Raw genomic sequence first — 17033 nt, forward strand, 5'->3', positions numbered from 1 at the left:
ATTGGGTGATATTTATGATGAAGAAGAAGAGCAGCAGAAACTAGCACTGGAACCATTTGCCTTGTATGGTCTTTGATTTACAAGATACAAAAAGAAAGAAAGGAAAACAACTCTTAAAATAGAATTTTATATGTTAAATAATATTCAAATTTGACATCTCCATTGGAGTTAAAACAAGTCTTCATGTTGCTATGTCAAATTTGCCACCTCATATGTCAAATTCAAGACCAAAGCCAAATAACAAACCCATTGGAGATGCTCTAAGTTCTTGTTTTAATCAGGTAACTAATAACCTTACATAATCACTTACCACACGTGAGGTTTACAAAAAATCAGAATACAATGAATAATGAACTATCTATTAGGTTAACACGCGCTCCCTCTTTTATAATTTGTATCCGTACAACCTCAAAGCTCTGGATTATAGAGTATTTGTACAATTTTCTAAGAGGTTATCTAAAAACACGACAAACTTTGAGGGTATCTATACAAAAAGAGCTCATTAATTTCAGCGCACATTTGGGGTCGATTTGTAAAAAGAAAAAGAGCCAAGGACCGCCGCGGCAAAGAATTCAAGTGGTGCAAAAGGGGCGGGCCAGCATTACAATTCAAACTCCAACGGCCTGACACCTTCTCTTCCACTCCAAATCTCAAAGCACCTCTCTCATTCCCCCTCCCAAACCAAAACCCAAAATCCACTGTTTTCTTCCTCTCATGGGTTCAAAACGCAGTTTCTAATTCCGGAACCAAAACCTAATCATCTCTACCGAAGCTTTTGAGCTCAGCAATGTCGAAGGAGAGCTCAACGGCACGATTCCCAGCCCGAAACGTTTCGAGGACGCCGCAGCCGGAGCCGAGCGAGAACGAGTTCGAAACGCCGGCCAATCCGATCCAATTTCCGCCTCCGAGGACGCCTCTGAACAGCATAGCAGATCCAGCGCAATTGCAGAAGGAGTTTCTCGAACTCGATTTGGATTCGCATCCGAAGCTCGAAGCCGTTAGATCCGGTAGGTTTTCTTTGTCGGAGAGAAGGCTCGTGGCTTTGGATAAAGGTGGAAATGCCGGTCTCAGCTTCGGAACTCCTAGGGTTTCAGGCAGAGGAGGAAAGGCTCACTCGGAGCCTAACTCGGCACAAAGCACTCCGGCGAGAAATCGAGCTTCGATTGGAGGTTGTGCAGTGAGCAGAGCTCCAGTGTACAATGGAGGCAGAGCGGGGAGTTCTTCTAGAATCTCCCGGGAGATTCCGGCGGCCAATTCGGAGATTTTGACTCAAGTACCGCATTTTGAGCTTGCTGAAGACTCGTCGTTTTGGACTGATCACAATGTGCAGGTTTGTGGACTAGTGTTGATTTGGTGATTGGATGTAGGGTTAAGTTTTTGGTGGATTTGATTAGTTTGATTTCTGTTTTGAGTTTCAGGTACTAATTCGAATTCGGCCATTGAGTAGTATGGAGAGGGCTTTGCAAGGGTGTGGTAGGTGTTTGAAGCAGGAGAGCTCACAAACTTTGGTGTTGCATGGTCCTCCTGATGCTAGATTCACATTTGATCATATTGCATGCGAGATGATATCACAGGTTATAATCTCAATCTTTGGTTAGGGTTGAAAACCAATAAATTTTCTTTTTTTTGGAATTTTGTAGTTTCCAATTTAAGAGAAAAAGGAATACATATACATAGACAGAGATGAATTTTTATTTTATTTTATCAGCCTTCATTTATTGGTTTGTATGAAGCAATATTTAACTTTTAACCACAATTAAGGGGGCACTCATTTTGTCTCTGCTTTGTTTGCTGTAGGAAAAGCTGTTCAAGGTTGCAGGAATGCCCATGGTGGAGAATTGCTTGTCTGGTTATAATAGCTGTATGTTCGCCTACGGTCAGGTAATTTGTGCTGCAAGTTAATATTTTGGTGCTATGGTGTTTTGTGGTGCATAAGTTGAAGTAAAAGTGTTTTTTTTTTTTGCAGACAGGTAGTGGCAAAACGTACACAATGATGGGTGAGATATATGAGATTGAGGGACAACTCAATGACGATTGTGGGATTACTCCACGCATTTTTGAATATTTGTTCAAGAGGATTAGAATGGTACGCTGTCACATCATTGATATCTTCCATGGCTACTTTCTTGAATTCATTCATTATTGTCTTCTGGTTTGGTTTCTTTACTCGCTTTTAGGTAGATGTCTTACTGTAATTCATATGCGCAGGAAGAGGAGAACAGGAGAGAGGAACAGCTGAAGTATAGCTGCAAATGTTCCTTTCTTGAGATTTACAATGAGCAGATAACAGATCTCTTGGAGCCTTCATCAACTAATCTACAAGTAAATAATATCTATTCATATGGGTCATGCTGTATGTTTCACCTAGAGTTGTTCTTTTTGACACCAAGTAACTGTTACTCCGTTATTGCAGCTCAGGGAGGACTTGAAGAAAGGGGTTTACGTTGAAAACCTTACAGAATACAATGTGACAAATGTTAATGATGTTGTCAAGCTTCTGTTACATGTGGGTACTTCATAATAAATGTTTTGCTCATCTACAGTTACTTTGAGTTTAGGATGTGAACATGATTGCTATGTATTTATTTGTTTAGGGTGCTTCGAACAGAAAAATGGCAGCTACACACATGAACAGCGAGAGCAGCCGCTCACATAGTGTTTTCACTTGTATCATTGAAAGTCGTTGGGAAAACGATTCCATGACTCATTTTAGATTTGCAAGGTTGAATTTAGTAGATCTAGCTGGTTCAGAGAGGTATACAATCTTTCTGCTCCTCTTCTTCTTCATTTTTACTTTTCATTGTTTTGTAAACGCTTACATGTTGGATAACATGCTTATTAATTTAGGCAGAAAGGCTCTGGTGCAGAGGGAGATCGTTTGAAAGAAGCAGCAAATATAAACAAATCGTTATCAACTCTTGGGTACTATATCAAGGACCTATCATTATTTTTTAACTTGCTTTGATACTGCAGTATATCTTCTATATTTCCCATTCACCATTCTGCATGCTGTTCCTTCAGTATTCACAATTTTTTTCATAGGCATGAATGAATGATGCTCATTAGGCCTTCCTTAACATGAGATCCTATTTCTTGTGGAAATATTCTTATTGACATAATGATAGTAGATATTAAACTAAATTGGGAGTAAGGGAAGATATATTATTTCATGCCTTTGCGGTGCCAAGTCACAGTTCTCTCATTATTTTGTGTAGCTCAATTGACGTATGTTTCATATAGTCAAATCCACATGTTAAATTATTCATTGCTAGTTGCTTCCAGATTTATGTATATGGGGTCTTTCAATGCCAATCACAAACACCTAAAAATTCTGCTCATGGTTTAATTACTATAGTGCCAGTCAAATCCGAGATTGATTTTTCAGCTGGTTAACTGGTATCATTCTGTGGTTTTAGGTTGGTGATAATGTCTCTAGTTGATTTAGCGCATGGGAAGCAGAGACATGTTCCTTATAGAGATTCGAGGCTTACATTTCTGCTTCAGGTTAGAAATCCGAAGATTTGGAACTCAGTATATTTCATGTAATTATGATATGCATACTTTACATTTTAGTTCATCTTCAAAAATACTTAATTGGCGCACATCTTTTGTATGCAGGATTCTCTGGGTGGGAACTCTAAAACAACTATAATTGCAAATGTCAGCCCATCTAGTTGGTTTGTGATGATTGCCTAAATTTTTTGATTAATTTATGGGTTTTTATTTATTTTTTTGTTTCCTTTAACTGACTTTTGCTTTCCTTGCAGTTCTGCAAATGAGACGCTAAGCACTTTGAAGTTTGCCCAGCGTGCGAAACTTATCCAGAACAATGTACCTACTTTGTACACTTTTTATTTTTGAGGAAGTACTTTGTACACTGACAGAGAAACATGGCCATTATCTCTTATTGTTGACTTCTTTTTCCATTTTTTTTTCCAGGCTAAAGTGAATGAAGATGCTTCAGGTGACATAACTGCTCTTCAGCGACACATCCAACAGTTAAAGGCATGGATTATATTTGTATATTAATTTAAAACTTTTACCTTTGACGTCTACTAGATGGTAGAACTGAAGCACTTCTTGAACCATAACAGGGCCAGTTGTCCTTTCTGATGAAGCATCATAACCTCTCATGGCCTTCATCAAGTTGTGCCCCAAGTATTGAAGAACCTAGACTCGGTGACTTGCCTGAGGAAGACAACTGTATAGGAGAGAAAACAGAAACTGATAGTCATAAGATGTCAAGTGTCCAAAACAAGAAGGTAATGTGAATCCCACACAAGAATTGTTTCCTCCAACTTAGAAGCTGTATGATGCAATTATGGTATGAGTTCTAACACCAACTTAACAGTTGAAATGCATGGAAGCCATTTTGGTTGGTGCCCTGAGAAGGGAAAAGATGGCAGACAATGCACTACAGAATTTGGTGGCTGAAATTGAACATATGAACCATTTGGTGCGTCTTACACAGTTTCCTTTTTCTGTAATTTTCTTCATCACTTTAAAAAATCTTTTTTTTTTTCATTATGCTTTATTACAAAAAATACACATTTTGTGTGTTTCTTACTGCAGTCGCATCTTTGCAGGCCCGTGAAAGAGTGGAGGATGATAGACATACTAAAATAATGCTAAGGTCTCGTGATGAGAAAATTAAAAGACTTGAGTTGTTGGTGGATGGAATGTTGTCTGCCGAGAAGTATCTCATGGAAGAGAACAAAGCTTTGCTAGAAGAGATGCAGATGCTTCAAACAAGACCTGATGGAAATCCAGAATTGACCAGATATGCTGTGGAGAACAGTAGACTTCTTGAGCAACTTCAATTGTAATTTCCATACGGATCACAATGCTGTAGATGGTTGCTCTTTGTTCACATATCTGGAAACCAGTGACTCATTTTGCATTATTCTTCATGCCAGGTATAAAAAATTTTACGAACACGGAGAGCGAGAAACATTGCTAGCTGAAGTATCAGAATTACGTAATCAGGTCAGTAAAAGTCTCCCCTCATTCCAGAAAACTTTTTCATACACTCTCCATTGGCTATCTAAAGTGTCTCTTATGTGCAGCTTCTGGATATACTTCAAAAAAAGCTTCCATTCTCAACTGAAAATGAAAGTCAGGTTGCAAAGCAATTTTTTGTTATTTACGTATTAGGTTATGTCTCACTTTTTTGTATAAAATTATCACCTTTTACCTCCAATTCTTAATGGGTGTAATTTCAAGTGTGCAGAATAGTGATATCAGAAAGGAATTGGAAGATTGCAGGAACATGAACTCTAAGCTGATTAGGTATTATACTTTATCAATATACACTTTCTTATGAATATTTGAATAGTTACTGCAACAAACTGCCCTGGTTTTGGACCAGTTGTACTGGGATTCCTTAATTCATTCAAATTTAGTATGTTAGTTATTCATTTAAATTTAGTACGTTACTTATATTCTCTGAGTTTCCACTTTAGTCCTGTTGCCTTGGCTATCAAACAGCCTAGGGCAGAAAGGAATATCTCATTTCTTATTTTTCAACATGATAAATCGTGTGTTGTCGGTATTTGACAGCCATATCAAAATAATTGTGTTGCATCTCCTTTTTCCCTTATGGAGGTCTTACAAACCCAATTATGTTCGTCTAATTATTCTTTGATGCTATTGATACAATTTGAAACTAAGCATCATATTGACTGTGAGGGATTTTTGTTTTTTCTTGCTCAGTGTCTTATGTATGATTTTATGCAGGGAAGTAGATGAACTACAATTAGAAATGAGAAAGTACATGAGCTCCAGTCAAGCTGCATCCGACTCTGTAAGATCGCTGACAAACTACTTGACTAGAAAATGTTGTTTAAACCTTTGTCTGAAGGCAATTAGTAATCTGTGTGTATTTGCAGGTCAGAGATTCTTTCTCCAAGGGTGCTGAGGAGTTCAGGCAATCAGAGAAATATTCAATGGTAAGAACATTTTATTTTGTTTAGATCCTAATGTGCAAATGATTTACAAAGGTGAACATCATTCAGAAACTGGATTTGTTTTTGATAGTACATGATTTTCGTTCTCCATTGCACACCCCACTTCAGTTTCTGTGCATTTAAATTAAGGCTGATCCATATGTTTATTATCTGCCATGACATTCACTTTATGTTGACTGTTCCAATGTAATGGTAAAGTTTTCACTTCCATTCATGTATGCTCCATTTTACTTGAAAGAAAGGTAACAGGAGAGGTGCATGAAATTTTATTCAGTTTTGCCGAGCTTGAAAGCAACTTATTCTAAAGACATCCAACCTTACATGAACATCATGTACCAATCCTTTGCTTTGAGCAATTTACAGGTGGAAACCTTATCTGTGCGAAGCGACTCTGGAGATGAAATGGCATCTTATACCGAGGCAGATGATGAGGCTTTACAGAATCATGTGATTCATAACCAAAATGGTGATGATACTCGAAAGAAGTTGATGGATGCTAAAATGTTGACTGAGGCAGGGAAGTCTGAGCAGGCTTGTTTGAAATCACCTGATTTTCGTAAGGAAAGCATGGGTTTGCTGATGGATAGCAGTAAAGATGTTGAGAGGAGAGCTTTACAAGCCAAGTTGGACAAAATGGCTAAGGACCTGGAGGAGGTCAAATCACTTAATAGCCACTTTCAAGAAGATAAGCTATTACAGTTGTCTTGCCAGAAACAAACTGAAATGGTTTGTGAACAGGTTGAGATCGAGACGGCAAGAACAATTCTTCATTTACAGGAAGAGGTTGCTGCCCTTCAGCTTGAACTTGATGAAAAATTACAGGGCATGGTTCAGGAAAATACTGCATTGAAAAATACCATAGCATCTAAAGAGGATGAAATAAGGACGCTGAAAATGGATTGGGAAAAGGCGACCTTAGAACTAACAAGGTTCCTTCTTGATGGTTCTAGATCCCTCAAAAATGCCTCCAGCCAAATAAAAAGGATCACCCACTCATTTTCTCAAGCTAATGTTTGTATTAGTGAAAATGTTCAGAGGGCTGCCAAAGTTTGCTTGGAAAAGGAAGAAACGATTATATTACTGCAAAAGAGCTTGGAAGATGCACAAAAGATGGTAACAGAAATGGGACAGAAGTTGAGTTCCTTGAAGGGAGCAACAATGGCTTTAAGTGAACTCCAGCATCTGAATAGTGATGAAAAAATGAAGTCTAAAGATCTTCATCACTTGATACATGAAATAAAAAATGAGCTTACTGTAGCAAATGGTAGATTGAAAAATATTGAAGATTTTGTTTACATGTGTCCTTCAGGAGACTCAGTTTTAGGAGATGAAGATGAGTGGAGTACTGATAGTTCCATGTCAGGCTGTGATACTTCATCTGAAAGTATTTCTTCTGGACATGTATTGTGGACAATGGAAGGGCATTTAGGGGACCTAAAAGTCGAAGAAGGCCCAGTACTTCAGTCTGCTTATCAAGATCCAGAAAAGTCAAACAAGCTGTTAAAAAATTTCACTCAACCTGAAGGAGCAACGTTCTGCCTGAAAAAAGAATTAGAGATAACACTTGATGCTTTTAACACTCTATATGTTCGGTTAGCCTCACTTGTTAGTGAGACTGTCAGTGAAAATCATTCTCAACAAGGAGGTACATTGTTTACCCAGTAACTTACAATATTTTAATCAATTACTAGAAAGATAAACTTGACTTAATCTGTTCATATTGAATGCAGTTGTAAAACAAATTGTTCCACTGTTTAAGCTGAAGATGGAGAATGCTTATGCAGGTTGTCATACAACAGAAAAGGTACATAAATTTTTAACCTAATCTTATTAAAAAAAATAATAGCTTCTTGAGGAAACTACAGGTTGGGATCAAATATATAGTAGAGCTCTAATAGTTTGTAAAATAAAATAGTAAGATGACCATTCCTGATATTGTGTGCAACATTTTGCGATGTGCAGTTAGTTGGTGAGAAAAGTGATTTCGCTAGTAGCTTCTTAATCAATTTTGAAGAAGCGCATGCAACAATAAAAGAGGCTGATTTCATGTTAAATGCCTTGCTGGAAGCCAATGAAAATTCAAAACAATTGACTGGGCTGTGGAAGCAAACTGGTGAGGAACTAATGTTAGAGAGAGCAAGCTTTATTAAAGAAGTGGAACATCTCAAATCTTCAGTACTTTTAAAAGAAAGAGAGAACAAACTGCTGAAAAATCAATCTTATTCTGATTTGGCAGAGATAGAAAAATCAGTGTCTCTGCTTGAAGAGTGTTTCATGCAATTAAAAAGTGATGTCGAGGACAGGTTTAAAGTAATATATGCTGATGTTTTCTCAATGGGGAGTGAGATACGCAACTTTATTAGCAGTTCTAGATCATTCCTAGAAGAAACATGCTCTGAGGCATTGGAGAAAGAATTTGCCATGTTTGTGCTTCATCAGTGTCTAAGAGGAGAGCTGGTCTGCAATATGTCATGTGTTAATTTAAATACTGATTATCAGCAATTCAGGAAGCAAGAAGGATGTTCAGAGATGAATAAACTGCATAAGATCTGGCCAAGTGGTGAGGAGAGCACCATGCTTATTGGTACCCTCTGCATAGATGATGGGGATCAACGTGAAGTTGTCACCAACTTGAAAGAAAGTGAGTGCGGTCTCTCCCATGATCCTTTGGTGCATGAGAACTTAGTACTGAAGGAAGAATTGGAAAGGAAGGAAGCTCTACTAGAGGGCGTGCATTTTGATTTTAGAATGTTGCAGGAATCAGCATCCAGCACAAAGGATATAAAGGACGAAACTGAAAAGCTGATACAATCTTTGAGCCAAATTCAGCTTGAACTGGAAATGAAAACATGCCACCTTGATGACATGTTGGTTGAACATAGAAAACTTGAGGATCATCTGACTAATACTGAAAAGGCTTTGCTTATATCAAATTCTAATCTTGAGCAGGCCAATGAAACAGTTAAAACTCTTTCAGAGCAAAACATTGAGTTGAAAGTGCTTCTAAAAGATCTCTATCTCAACAAAGTTGAAGCTGAAGAACAACTGGAAGAGCAGAAGGAGGTGGTGAAAGGTTTGGAAAAAGAAATTCTACATTTGAATTCTTCGATGGATGAAAAAGTACTCTGTTCAGTTGAAGGTATTCAGGGTGATTTGAGAAAGGCTATCAGTGAAAGAGATCGACTCCATGAGGAAGTTCAGTCCTTGAATGATAAACTTGAGATGGCATGTGCAATAGCTGATGAAAACGAAGCTATCTCTGTTGAAGCTCGCCAGGTATGCACTTCATCTTTTTCCTTGTTCATTCAATATTAAACTTATAATTGAAGGTGAATTCCTTTCTTATATGGGGTTACCATATACAGGAAGCTGAGAGAAGTAAGATGTATGCTGAACAAAAAGAAGAGGAAGTTAAGATCTTAGAAAACTCTGTTGAGGAGCTTGAATGCACCATCAATGTACTAGAAAAAAAGGTTAGCTCCCCAGACATTTTTGTCTCAAGATGTCACATGTGAACAATTTTCTAGTACTAGTATGAGCAGGCTTCTTATCGATTAAAGTTACCTTTTGTACTTGAAAACAATGCCAAGTATCTGTGTGTGCAGTATGAGTTTGATATGTTTGTTGGGCATGCTCCTTGTTTAGGTGTATGAAATGGATGATGAGGTAGAAAGACATCGATTGATCAGAGATGCACTAGAACTGGAACTCCAAGCTTTAAGACAGAGATTGTCAACGGTTGAAAATTTCACTGAAAATGCGGATTCGGAAAACACAAAAGCTGAAGAAGATGAAGACCTGATATCTAGGTATAGCTTGTTTTTCCGATTTAAGTTCTTGTGTAACTTTTGCTTTACATTAAAATTAAAGAAGTATTTCTGGTCAGGCAACTTCAGAGTAAGCTACTGGAACTTCATGAGGCTCATAACAGGATAAAGCTTCTTGAAGAGGAAAGAGCAGAATGGGATAAAGAGGTGAGATCCTCCTGTCTTTCTGGTTGCTGTTAATCTTAATTGTCTTTTTGGAAAATGTATTTTTATAAATTGTCTCGTATTGATGTTTTCTAAGAATCAAATTCTAACAACCTGTACATATCTTGAAGATCAAACAATGCAAGGAATACATCTCTGAACTTGTGTTGCATGCGGAAGCTCAGGCGTCACAGTACCAACAGAAGGTACATTTGTTAGACTTGTTGTCTGAGTTCTATTACTAACTGGAATCAAGTTTGAGCTTGGCAAGGGATTACCCATTAATCTAAAGATGGTCTCATCCAGATATAGAGAATGTGGCATTTTATTAGTGAACCCAATACTCTAAGGTTCTTAACAGTTGGGATGGACTTTGAATAGAGCTATATTTCTATAACAGTATAACTACCTAAAATTTAGGCTGTTGCACTTTTAAAACAGTACAAGACTCTTGAGGCCATGGTCTCAGAAGTAAAAGCTGATAAGACATGTTCAACAACCACGGCTGCAACATCAGTCAAAACAGAGAGGAGCTCAATCAGGACAAGGGGTTCCGGTTCACCCTTCAGGTGCATATCAACTTTGGTTCAGCAAATGAATACGGAGAAGGATCAGGAATTGTCTACAGCCAGGCTTCGGATTGAGGAACTAGAGGCACTGGCTGCCAGTCGGCAAAAGGAGGTGAAGTGCTTTTCTTGCTCAATTATACTTTCTTTAGTGCTTATAGTCGTAATGTCTCTATTTCTCTCTCCATCTTATACATACACACATATGTATAACCACCACCTCCTTGCTCAATTATACTTTCTTTAGTGCTTATAGTCGTAATGTCTCTATTTCTCTCTCCATCTTATACATACACACATATGTATAACCACCACCTCCTAATATGCATAAGGCACTCACAATGATTATACCTGCATATGCTTCAGTTCTTCTGTCTAGATGACCAAGTATTAACAAAATCATTAACCATGAGATTTTATTAATTCTTGATCTCAGGTATGTTTGCTGAATACTAGGCTAGCAGCAACAGAAAGCATGACACATGATGTCATTCGAGATTTACTTGGTGTCAAATTGGACATGACTAACTATGCAGTAAGTTTCAGCTCGTCACTATTCTTTTAAGCATTTCATAGCTGCGATTCTCACTTGCTTCATTTTCTCTTTGTATCATCTAGGACTTGATAGACCAATACCAGGTTCAAAAATTAGTAGAAGAGGCTCATCAGCAGACAGAAGACTTCCTGGCAAAGGTGCTTATCACTAAATATTCTGATCTCTCTCTCTCTCTCTCTCTCTCTCTCTCTCTCTCTCTCTCTTTCTCTCTCTCTCTTTGTTCTGCTGTGATTGTAACCGATTGATTTTGACATCATCTTAGGAGCAAGAAATTCTCAACTTGAGAAAGCAGATAAATGATCTAATGGAGGAAAGACAAAGGTTAGATCTCTTGCAAGCAAAAGTTCTTGTGATCACAACTTATGTTACATCCTCAATCAAGACTACAATTGATGCAATCGAATTCTCTAGATTTGTTAGAAATAAGAAAAAAAGCAAGCCAAATGATGAGCTTTGATTTGAAAATGGTAATTAAAAAGAAACAAGACATAACAGAAAATTGTGAAAAAAAAAAAAGGGATGGCTTAGGGAAAGCCTGTGTCCAAATTACATACAAGTCACCTTACCAAAATACTCCACATTTGGTACTTGTGAGATGGCAATATCATGACTACTAACTAATGCCCACTATTTTGTACTTTTCTTTCCAAAATTTTGTCGATGCAGTTGCATATCTGAAATAGAAAAAAAAGAAGGGGATATACTGGCTGCTCAGATGTCTGTGCAAGAACTCCAAGAGAGGGATCAAATGCTTTCTGCACAGAATGAGATGTTGAAGGTAGAAATATCTTTAAGAAACTGTTTATACTGGCTAAGCTTGTACGGTAAAATGGAAAAAAATTTCATTCAAGGAAGTTGTTTACGAGCTTTCTGCTACCTTTATATGTAGACGGACAAGGCCAATCTAAAGAGGAGAGTATCGGAACTGGATGATATGGTAAAAACAATTCTTGGAACACCAAGTACCCGGCATCCCAGTCTTGGAACACCAAGTACCCGGCATCCAAGTCAACAAACATCCACGAACAAGGTATGTTTCTTGTGAATGAGTTTTTCACTTCCGTAGCTTTGGGCTAATAGTTTCCCATGGTTTTCTTGATCATGCAGAAAAGTGCATTCAGATTACATGATGGTGATTTTACCAGAAGATTGGAACAGTCTGAGAAGCATCTCTCTCGTGTCAATGGTGAACTTGCTCAATACATCAAATCAGGTGGTGGTCAGGTGCGAGACAAACGCTTCAGTCACGGGTCAGAACTAGACAACAGGTGTGTGTTGCAACTGTGGTTTTCTGTACTGGTGCATGAAATACATTACACATTCTTCAATTTTGGTAATGCCATAATGTTGGTCAACAGGAAGCAGAAGAACTTGAGTCTGGATTGAGTGTAAAATACTACAGAGCTCCTTCGTTCCACAAACAATATACCTTAGTGCGAGATTGAAGGTAACCACCCACATATACTTATGTTCAACTATGAGCCCTTCTGATGTACCTGCTGATATAACCAAATGGTTCTTTCTATTTTGGAGATGATTTTCCCCTCAACCACGGAAGTAGTCCCACACTAGCCGAGTTTTTCTACGTGATTTTATTTTTATTTTTTTTGCAAAGCATGTGAAGCTGTTTGTATGGTATATATTTCCATTTCTGGAGAGCTATGGTAGATGTTTTGTTGTTCAGTAAATTATTTTCACATCGCCATAGCTCCTATTTGAAATTGGTGTAAAGAAAAACCCTTTCATGTATAGTAATCACTTGACTGTTCCACTTTATCCCTGCCAGATAGGAGTTTTGAATATTTTGACTACAGATACAGGATTAAATAGACATAACAAAAAATTATAAAGTTGGAAGTCATGACCATTTTCAATATTACAATCACAGCAGCATATAAACGAAAGAATTGGAGATACCATGAGAGTCATGACAACATACATAAACACTGTAATTATTAATTTCAACACAATCAATAATGCAGGCACGGTGATAGGAATTGTAGGAGATTGAAGATTTTTATCTTTCTCAGTCGACTGACACTTCACGCTTAAGGCCTGGCTTCAAAGAATTATCCTGACCAAATAAAAGGGCAAAGAAAAAGGTTTAATCACAATATAGTCATAGACACCTCAAACATCTGAATTACTAAACTCGGTGTATCAGGAACTAATGTATGATTGTCAAAGTGTTCTGAAATGCCATGTCTTTTAACCAATTGTACCAAGCATCTGAAAACATAATCTAGGTAAGATAGGAAAATGTTAATACCAACCTTCGTACAAATGTAAATAAAATGGACATCAGGGTTGTTTCCTAGCAATTCCTCTGCTGAGCTTCCATCATCATTCAAGGGAACAGGATTTGTCAGCTCCCATATTGGATGTTCTGATTTATCATCGGAAACAAGTTTATCTGCACCCATAGTGACATAGAGCACATCATGAGGTGTATATGTATCACTTAACCAAAATCTCATAGTGCCTATATTGTCAGACAGTGACATGGATCTCAATTGCAAATCAACTGAAAGGAGGAACTAGTTCTAACCCAAGTATGAATAGAACAAGCAAGTTGGGTGAAAGTTAGTTGCAACTTGCACGTCACAAACACCGGAATGTAGGGGAGCTATGTGACAATGTCATTTATTAAATATTAAAAAAAAAAAAAAGTCAAACCCTTTGTAATGCCAAATGTGATATAAGAGATACTAGAAACAAAAACAGTGTCAAATATTGGCATTAAGGGAGAAGAAAGAAATCAAAATATATAAAAGACCAAAGCAAAATAGTTTGTGTAGAACTTTTTGATTATGAATTGTTGAACAGAAAGGTGTAAAGATAAATTGATAAACTTCATACCATCCCAAAAGAACAATGCCAAAAATATTTCTAATAATAATAAGTCAAATATGACTTGAACCAACCTATCACATGGAGTTTTATAACCCACGAGCTTGATTCTTTCAGCAACCGTAAACGATACAACGGGGCTCCATATGTGACCTGCAGCAGCATGTTGTCAGAATAGTTATGGCCACATACAAAATGCAAGATTGAATACACAAAGCAAGAGGAATGAGTGTTGGGGGAAAATATATTGTAGGCACAGAATATATGAATAAGTATCACTTACCAGAATATAGACTCCTTTATCCTTGAGGACCCTATAGTTTGTTATCAACTGCTTCAATATATGATGACCAAATCAAGAAAATAAACATAACAAAAAGCTTAGAACAAATACATTTAACTGTTGATAGTTTAAATCTACCTCCAAACTTCACTGAGCATCCGAGCAGCATTTTGTTGTGAATTACTTCCGCACTGAGCAAAAAACTTTGCATATTAAAAACAGCCTTGCTAAAAATAATACAAACAGTAATGCACTACATAGATTAGCATAACTTACCAGAAGAGAGTCTAGAGTTCCTGAAAAAAATATCATAATATGAAACAGAATCAGTTTTTATTTAACAAAAAACAAGTTTCAAGAATGCATGCAATCAAAATTAGAAAATTGTATGTATAATAAGAGTACACCCTCCAATTTCAGGTAATAACCAGTGTAGTTCATAACTTCATATTTACTTTCATCAGAACCCATTATACATCTCTAACAAAGTTACTCGACTCTTTATCACTTGAGAGACTTTTGGGCTATTCCTTTTTTTCATTTCTTTTGCAAAAACTACAGATTAGTTGTGGATTGTGTCACTATTTTGTAGCTCTCTGAACAACTAACTATATGAGATCTCGGAATTCTTATCGAGCATATTGGGCATTTGTAGATTCAACAAAGCTAACTTAGTAGCTCTAGCCAATATTAGTAACTCAATTCAAAGAAGCTAGATCCTAAGTCCTAACCTTCTTCTTTCTCTACTACAGTAACTTAAAATAATGGGTTATTAATGTAAGAGCTAGGCGAGACAAGACAACAAGGAAGTACCTTTGTCAATAACAGCATCAAAGGAAGCGGTTTGGAAAGCATTCATATCTCTCACATCCATTTCCAAATCTAACAACAACAAACCAAACAACCCCACATTAAAATCAACAAACATAGAATCCAACCAAAGACATCCAAATTTCCAACAACAAAGTACCCACATTTAAGGTCTTGACGATTGGAGTGCTTCTCCTGCATAGCTTGGATGACCACAGATGAAATGTCGATACTAAGCACCTCCTCATACCCATCGTCCGCCATTCCTTCGCTAAATGCTACACCAACCACAAAAACAACAAGCATTAATCTTCATTGAAAGAGATGATATGATCTGGTGGGGAGGTGGGATCGGGTGAGCGCGGACGTACCGGAGTTGCCGCAGCCGACGACGAGGATGCGGTGGCGGAGGTGGTTGTGGCGGGGGACGTACAGATTGATAATGGGAGCTAGAGATTGGTACTTCTGGTACCAATCGAACGCCCCGGATTCGTTGGCGTAGCGGTTGTCCCAGTACCATGGCTCGCCGTAGGCTTGCTGCTGCGTCGTCGTCGTCGTCGTCGTGGCTCCTCCCAGCGTCATCTCACTCTTCAGTAATCGGTTGGTTTTGTCGGTTCCTGTGATGGCGTTCGCTTTCTGTTTACGACCACAAGCATGTGTGGGCCGTTCCGTCATTTCGCCTTGGCCATTTTCTGAGCTGTCACCCGTTGACGGTCTTGCCAGCAATAATGTTCACTACCTTTAACAATATCCGGCTCAACTGTACTAATGTAAATTTAAGGGTGAAAATAATTATAGTTAAATTGAGTTGTTTTATTTTTCACCATTAAATTTACATCAAACAGTAATTGAGCATAGTTTTTATGATCAGTTTACTAACCAAGTGAACACCATTAGTTGCGATCTATAGTTTGTTTTGTTTTATTTTGGTTTATGTAGTTCTATAGGTATATTAATGTATTGATATATCAATTAGATATGTTTTAATAGAAAGGTAAACATACTTTATGCACTAATTGATTTTGCTTACATTGATTTAAGCTAGTCTACAACTATAGCCTATGAGAGCTTTTTTTATGAGGAAAAAACAAAAGAACGAAAAATAAAAAATTACAACGAAAAGTCTTTAGTCGCATATATAGTGAAGTTCACTTCATAAGGGATGTGCTCGAAGGAGATATATCTTGAATGATTGATTTTAAGTTCTAAGAAGAATTGCACTTTTGTCAATGCAATCGACAACAAGTTTAGAGTCACATTTCACTTGAATTTCAGATAAGGTTTTTTAAGCAAAGTACATCTCTCAACGTCCTAACTTCTGCAACAAGGATAAATGAATGACTTTCCTAAACCAGCTAAAGGAGGGGAACCATTCTCTTCTCGAATAACAAAGTCACTGGCCGCAATGTTGTTTGAAACAATTGAACCATCAAAGTTAAGTTTGACAAAATTAAGCATTGGAGGGTGCCGGTTTATATAGAGGGACGAGGAGATTTTCTTTGTAGTAACTTTAGGTTTGTGAGTGCAATAGGCAGATCCAACATCAATTGCAATATGGATGACTTTTGCAAGATGAGGAGTAACCTGCCTGAACAGCCAGTTGTTTTTCGACTCCCAAAATCTACCAACAGATTATGAGGCAATTTTCTAATAAAGAGTCAGTAGAGTTAGGAAATAGAGTGTTTTTAAGTCGCTGAATAAAATTACTCGTGTTAAAAAGAAGAAGCAGAATTTGGATATTTCTAGACTTCTCTTACAAAAGATGATGGATATCTTCATTATCATCGCCACATACGCGCGTACACTGCAAGTAGGATCAATCGAATTGCTAGATTTAGCAGTCTTTGGGGGGAAGATTTAACTTCCATAATTTATTTACTCTTAACTATATCTTGCTTACCTGGACTTCACATTGAATCCAAGTAGCAAACTTAATGGAAAACTTACCATTAAAAAAAGGACAACAAATAAGAAAATCATCTTGAACTTTAATAAGTGGAATGACAATTCCCACAATGATCTTAACAATAA

The 17033-nt window shown here is 37.4% G+C and overlaps 2 protein-coding genes across 3 annotated transcripts; one reads left to right on the forward strand and one right to left on the reverse strand.

Moving 5' to 3' along the window:
• Positions 1-627: 627 nt before the first annotated feature.
• Positions 628-12844, forward strand: LOC112199516 (kinesin-like protein KIN-12C). 2 transcript variants are annotated; one of them, XR_005810165.1, is made up of 36 exons: positions 628-1330; positions 1419-1574; positions 1798-1881; positions 1967-2086; positions 2209-2322; positions 2414-2506; positions 2595-2755; positions 2848-2922; positions 3417-3504; positions 3619-3677; positions 3768-3831; positions 3940-4005; positions 4095-4262; positions 4352-4456; positions 4587-4822; positions 4917-4986; positions 5067-5120; positions 5231-5289; positions 5737-5803; positions 5889-5948; positions 6330-7611; positions 7697-7770; positions 7929-9242; positions 9332-9439; positions 9612-9775; positions 9853-9940; positions 10069-10143; positions 10379-10618; positions 10940-11038; positions 11122-11196; positions 11322-11380; positions 11726-11837; positions 11949-12089; positions 12167-12327; positions 12418-12506; positions 12593-12844. XR_005810165.1 is itself a non-coding variant. In XM_040518862.1 (35 exons), the coding sequence occupies exons 1-35, from the start codon at positions 788-790 to the stop codon at positions 12443-12445; spliced, it is 6462 nt and encodes a 2153-aa protein (XP_040374796.1). In that variant the 5' UTR covers positions 628-787; the 3' UTR covers positions 12446-12844. The 2 variants fall into 2 exon arrangements, 1 of the variants encoding a protein (XP_040374796.1); XM_040518862.1 differs by having other exon boundaries at positions 12418-12844.
• A 48-nt stretch (positions 12845-12892) lies between these two features.
• Positions 12893-15692, reverse strand: LOC112200021 (EEF1A lysine methyltransferase 4). Its single transcript, XM_024341018.2, has 9 exons — positions 15374-15692; positions 15167-15280; positions 15006-15074; positions 14469-14488; positions 14331-14383; positions 14193-14223; positions 13984-14062; positions 13333-13472; positions 12893-13133 (listed from the first exon to the last, which is right to left on the reverse strand). The coding sequence occupies exons 1-9, from the start codon at positions 15675-15677 to the stop codon at positions 13086-13088; spliced, it is 858 nt and encodes a 285-aa protein (XP_024196786.1). The 5' UTR covers positions 15678-15692; the 3' UTR covers positions 12893-13085.
• Positions 15693-17033: the final 1341 nt, after the last annotated feature.

The sequence above is a fragment of the Rosa chinensis genome, chromosome 4, assembly GCF_002994745.2.
Source record: "Rosa chinensis cultivar Old Blush chromosome 4, RchiOBHm-V2, whole genome shotgun sequence".
Lineage (NCBI taxonomy): Eukaryota > Viridiplantae > Streptophyta > Magnoliopsida > Rosales > Rosaceae > Rosa > Rosa chinensis.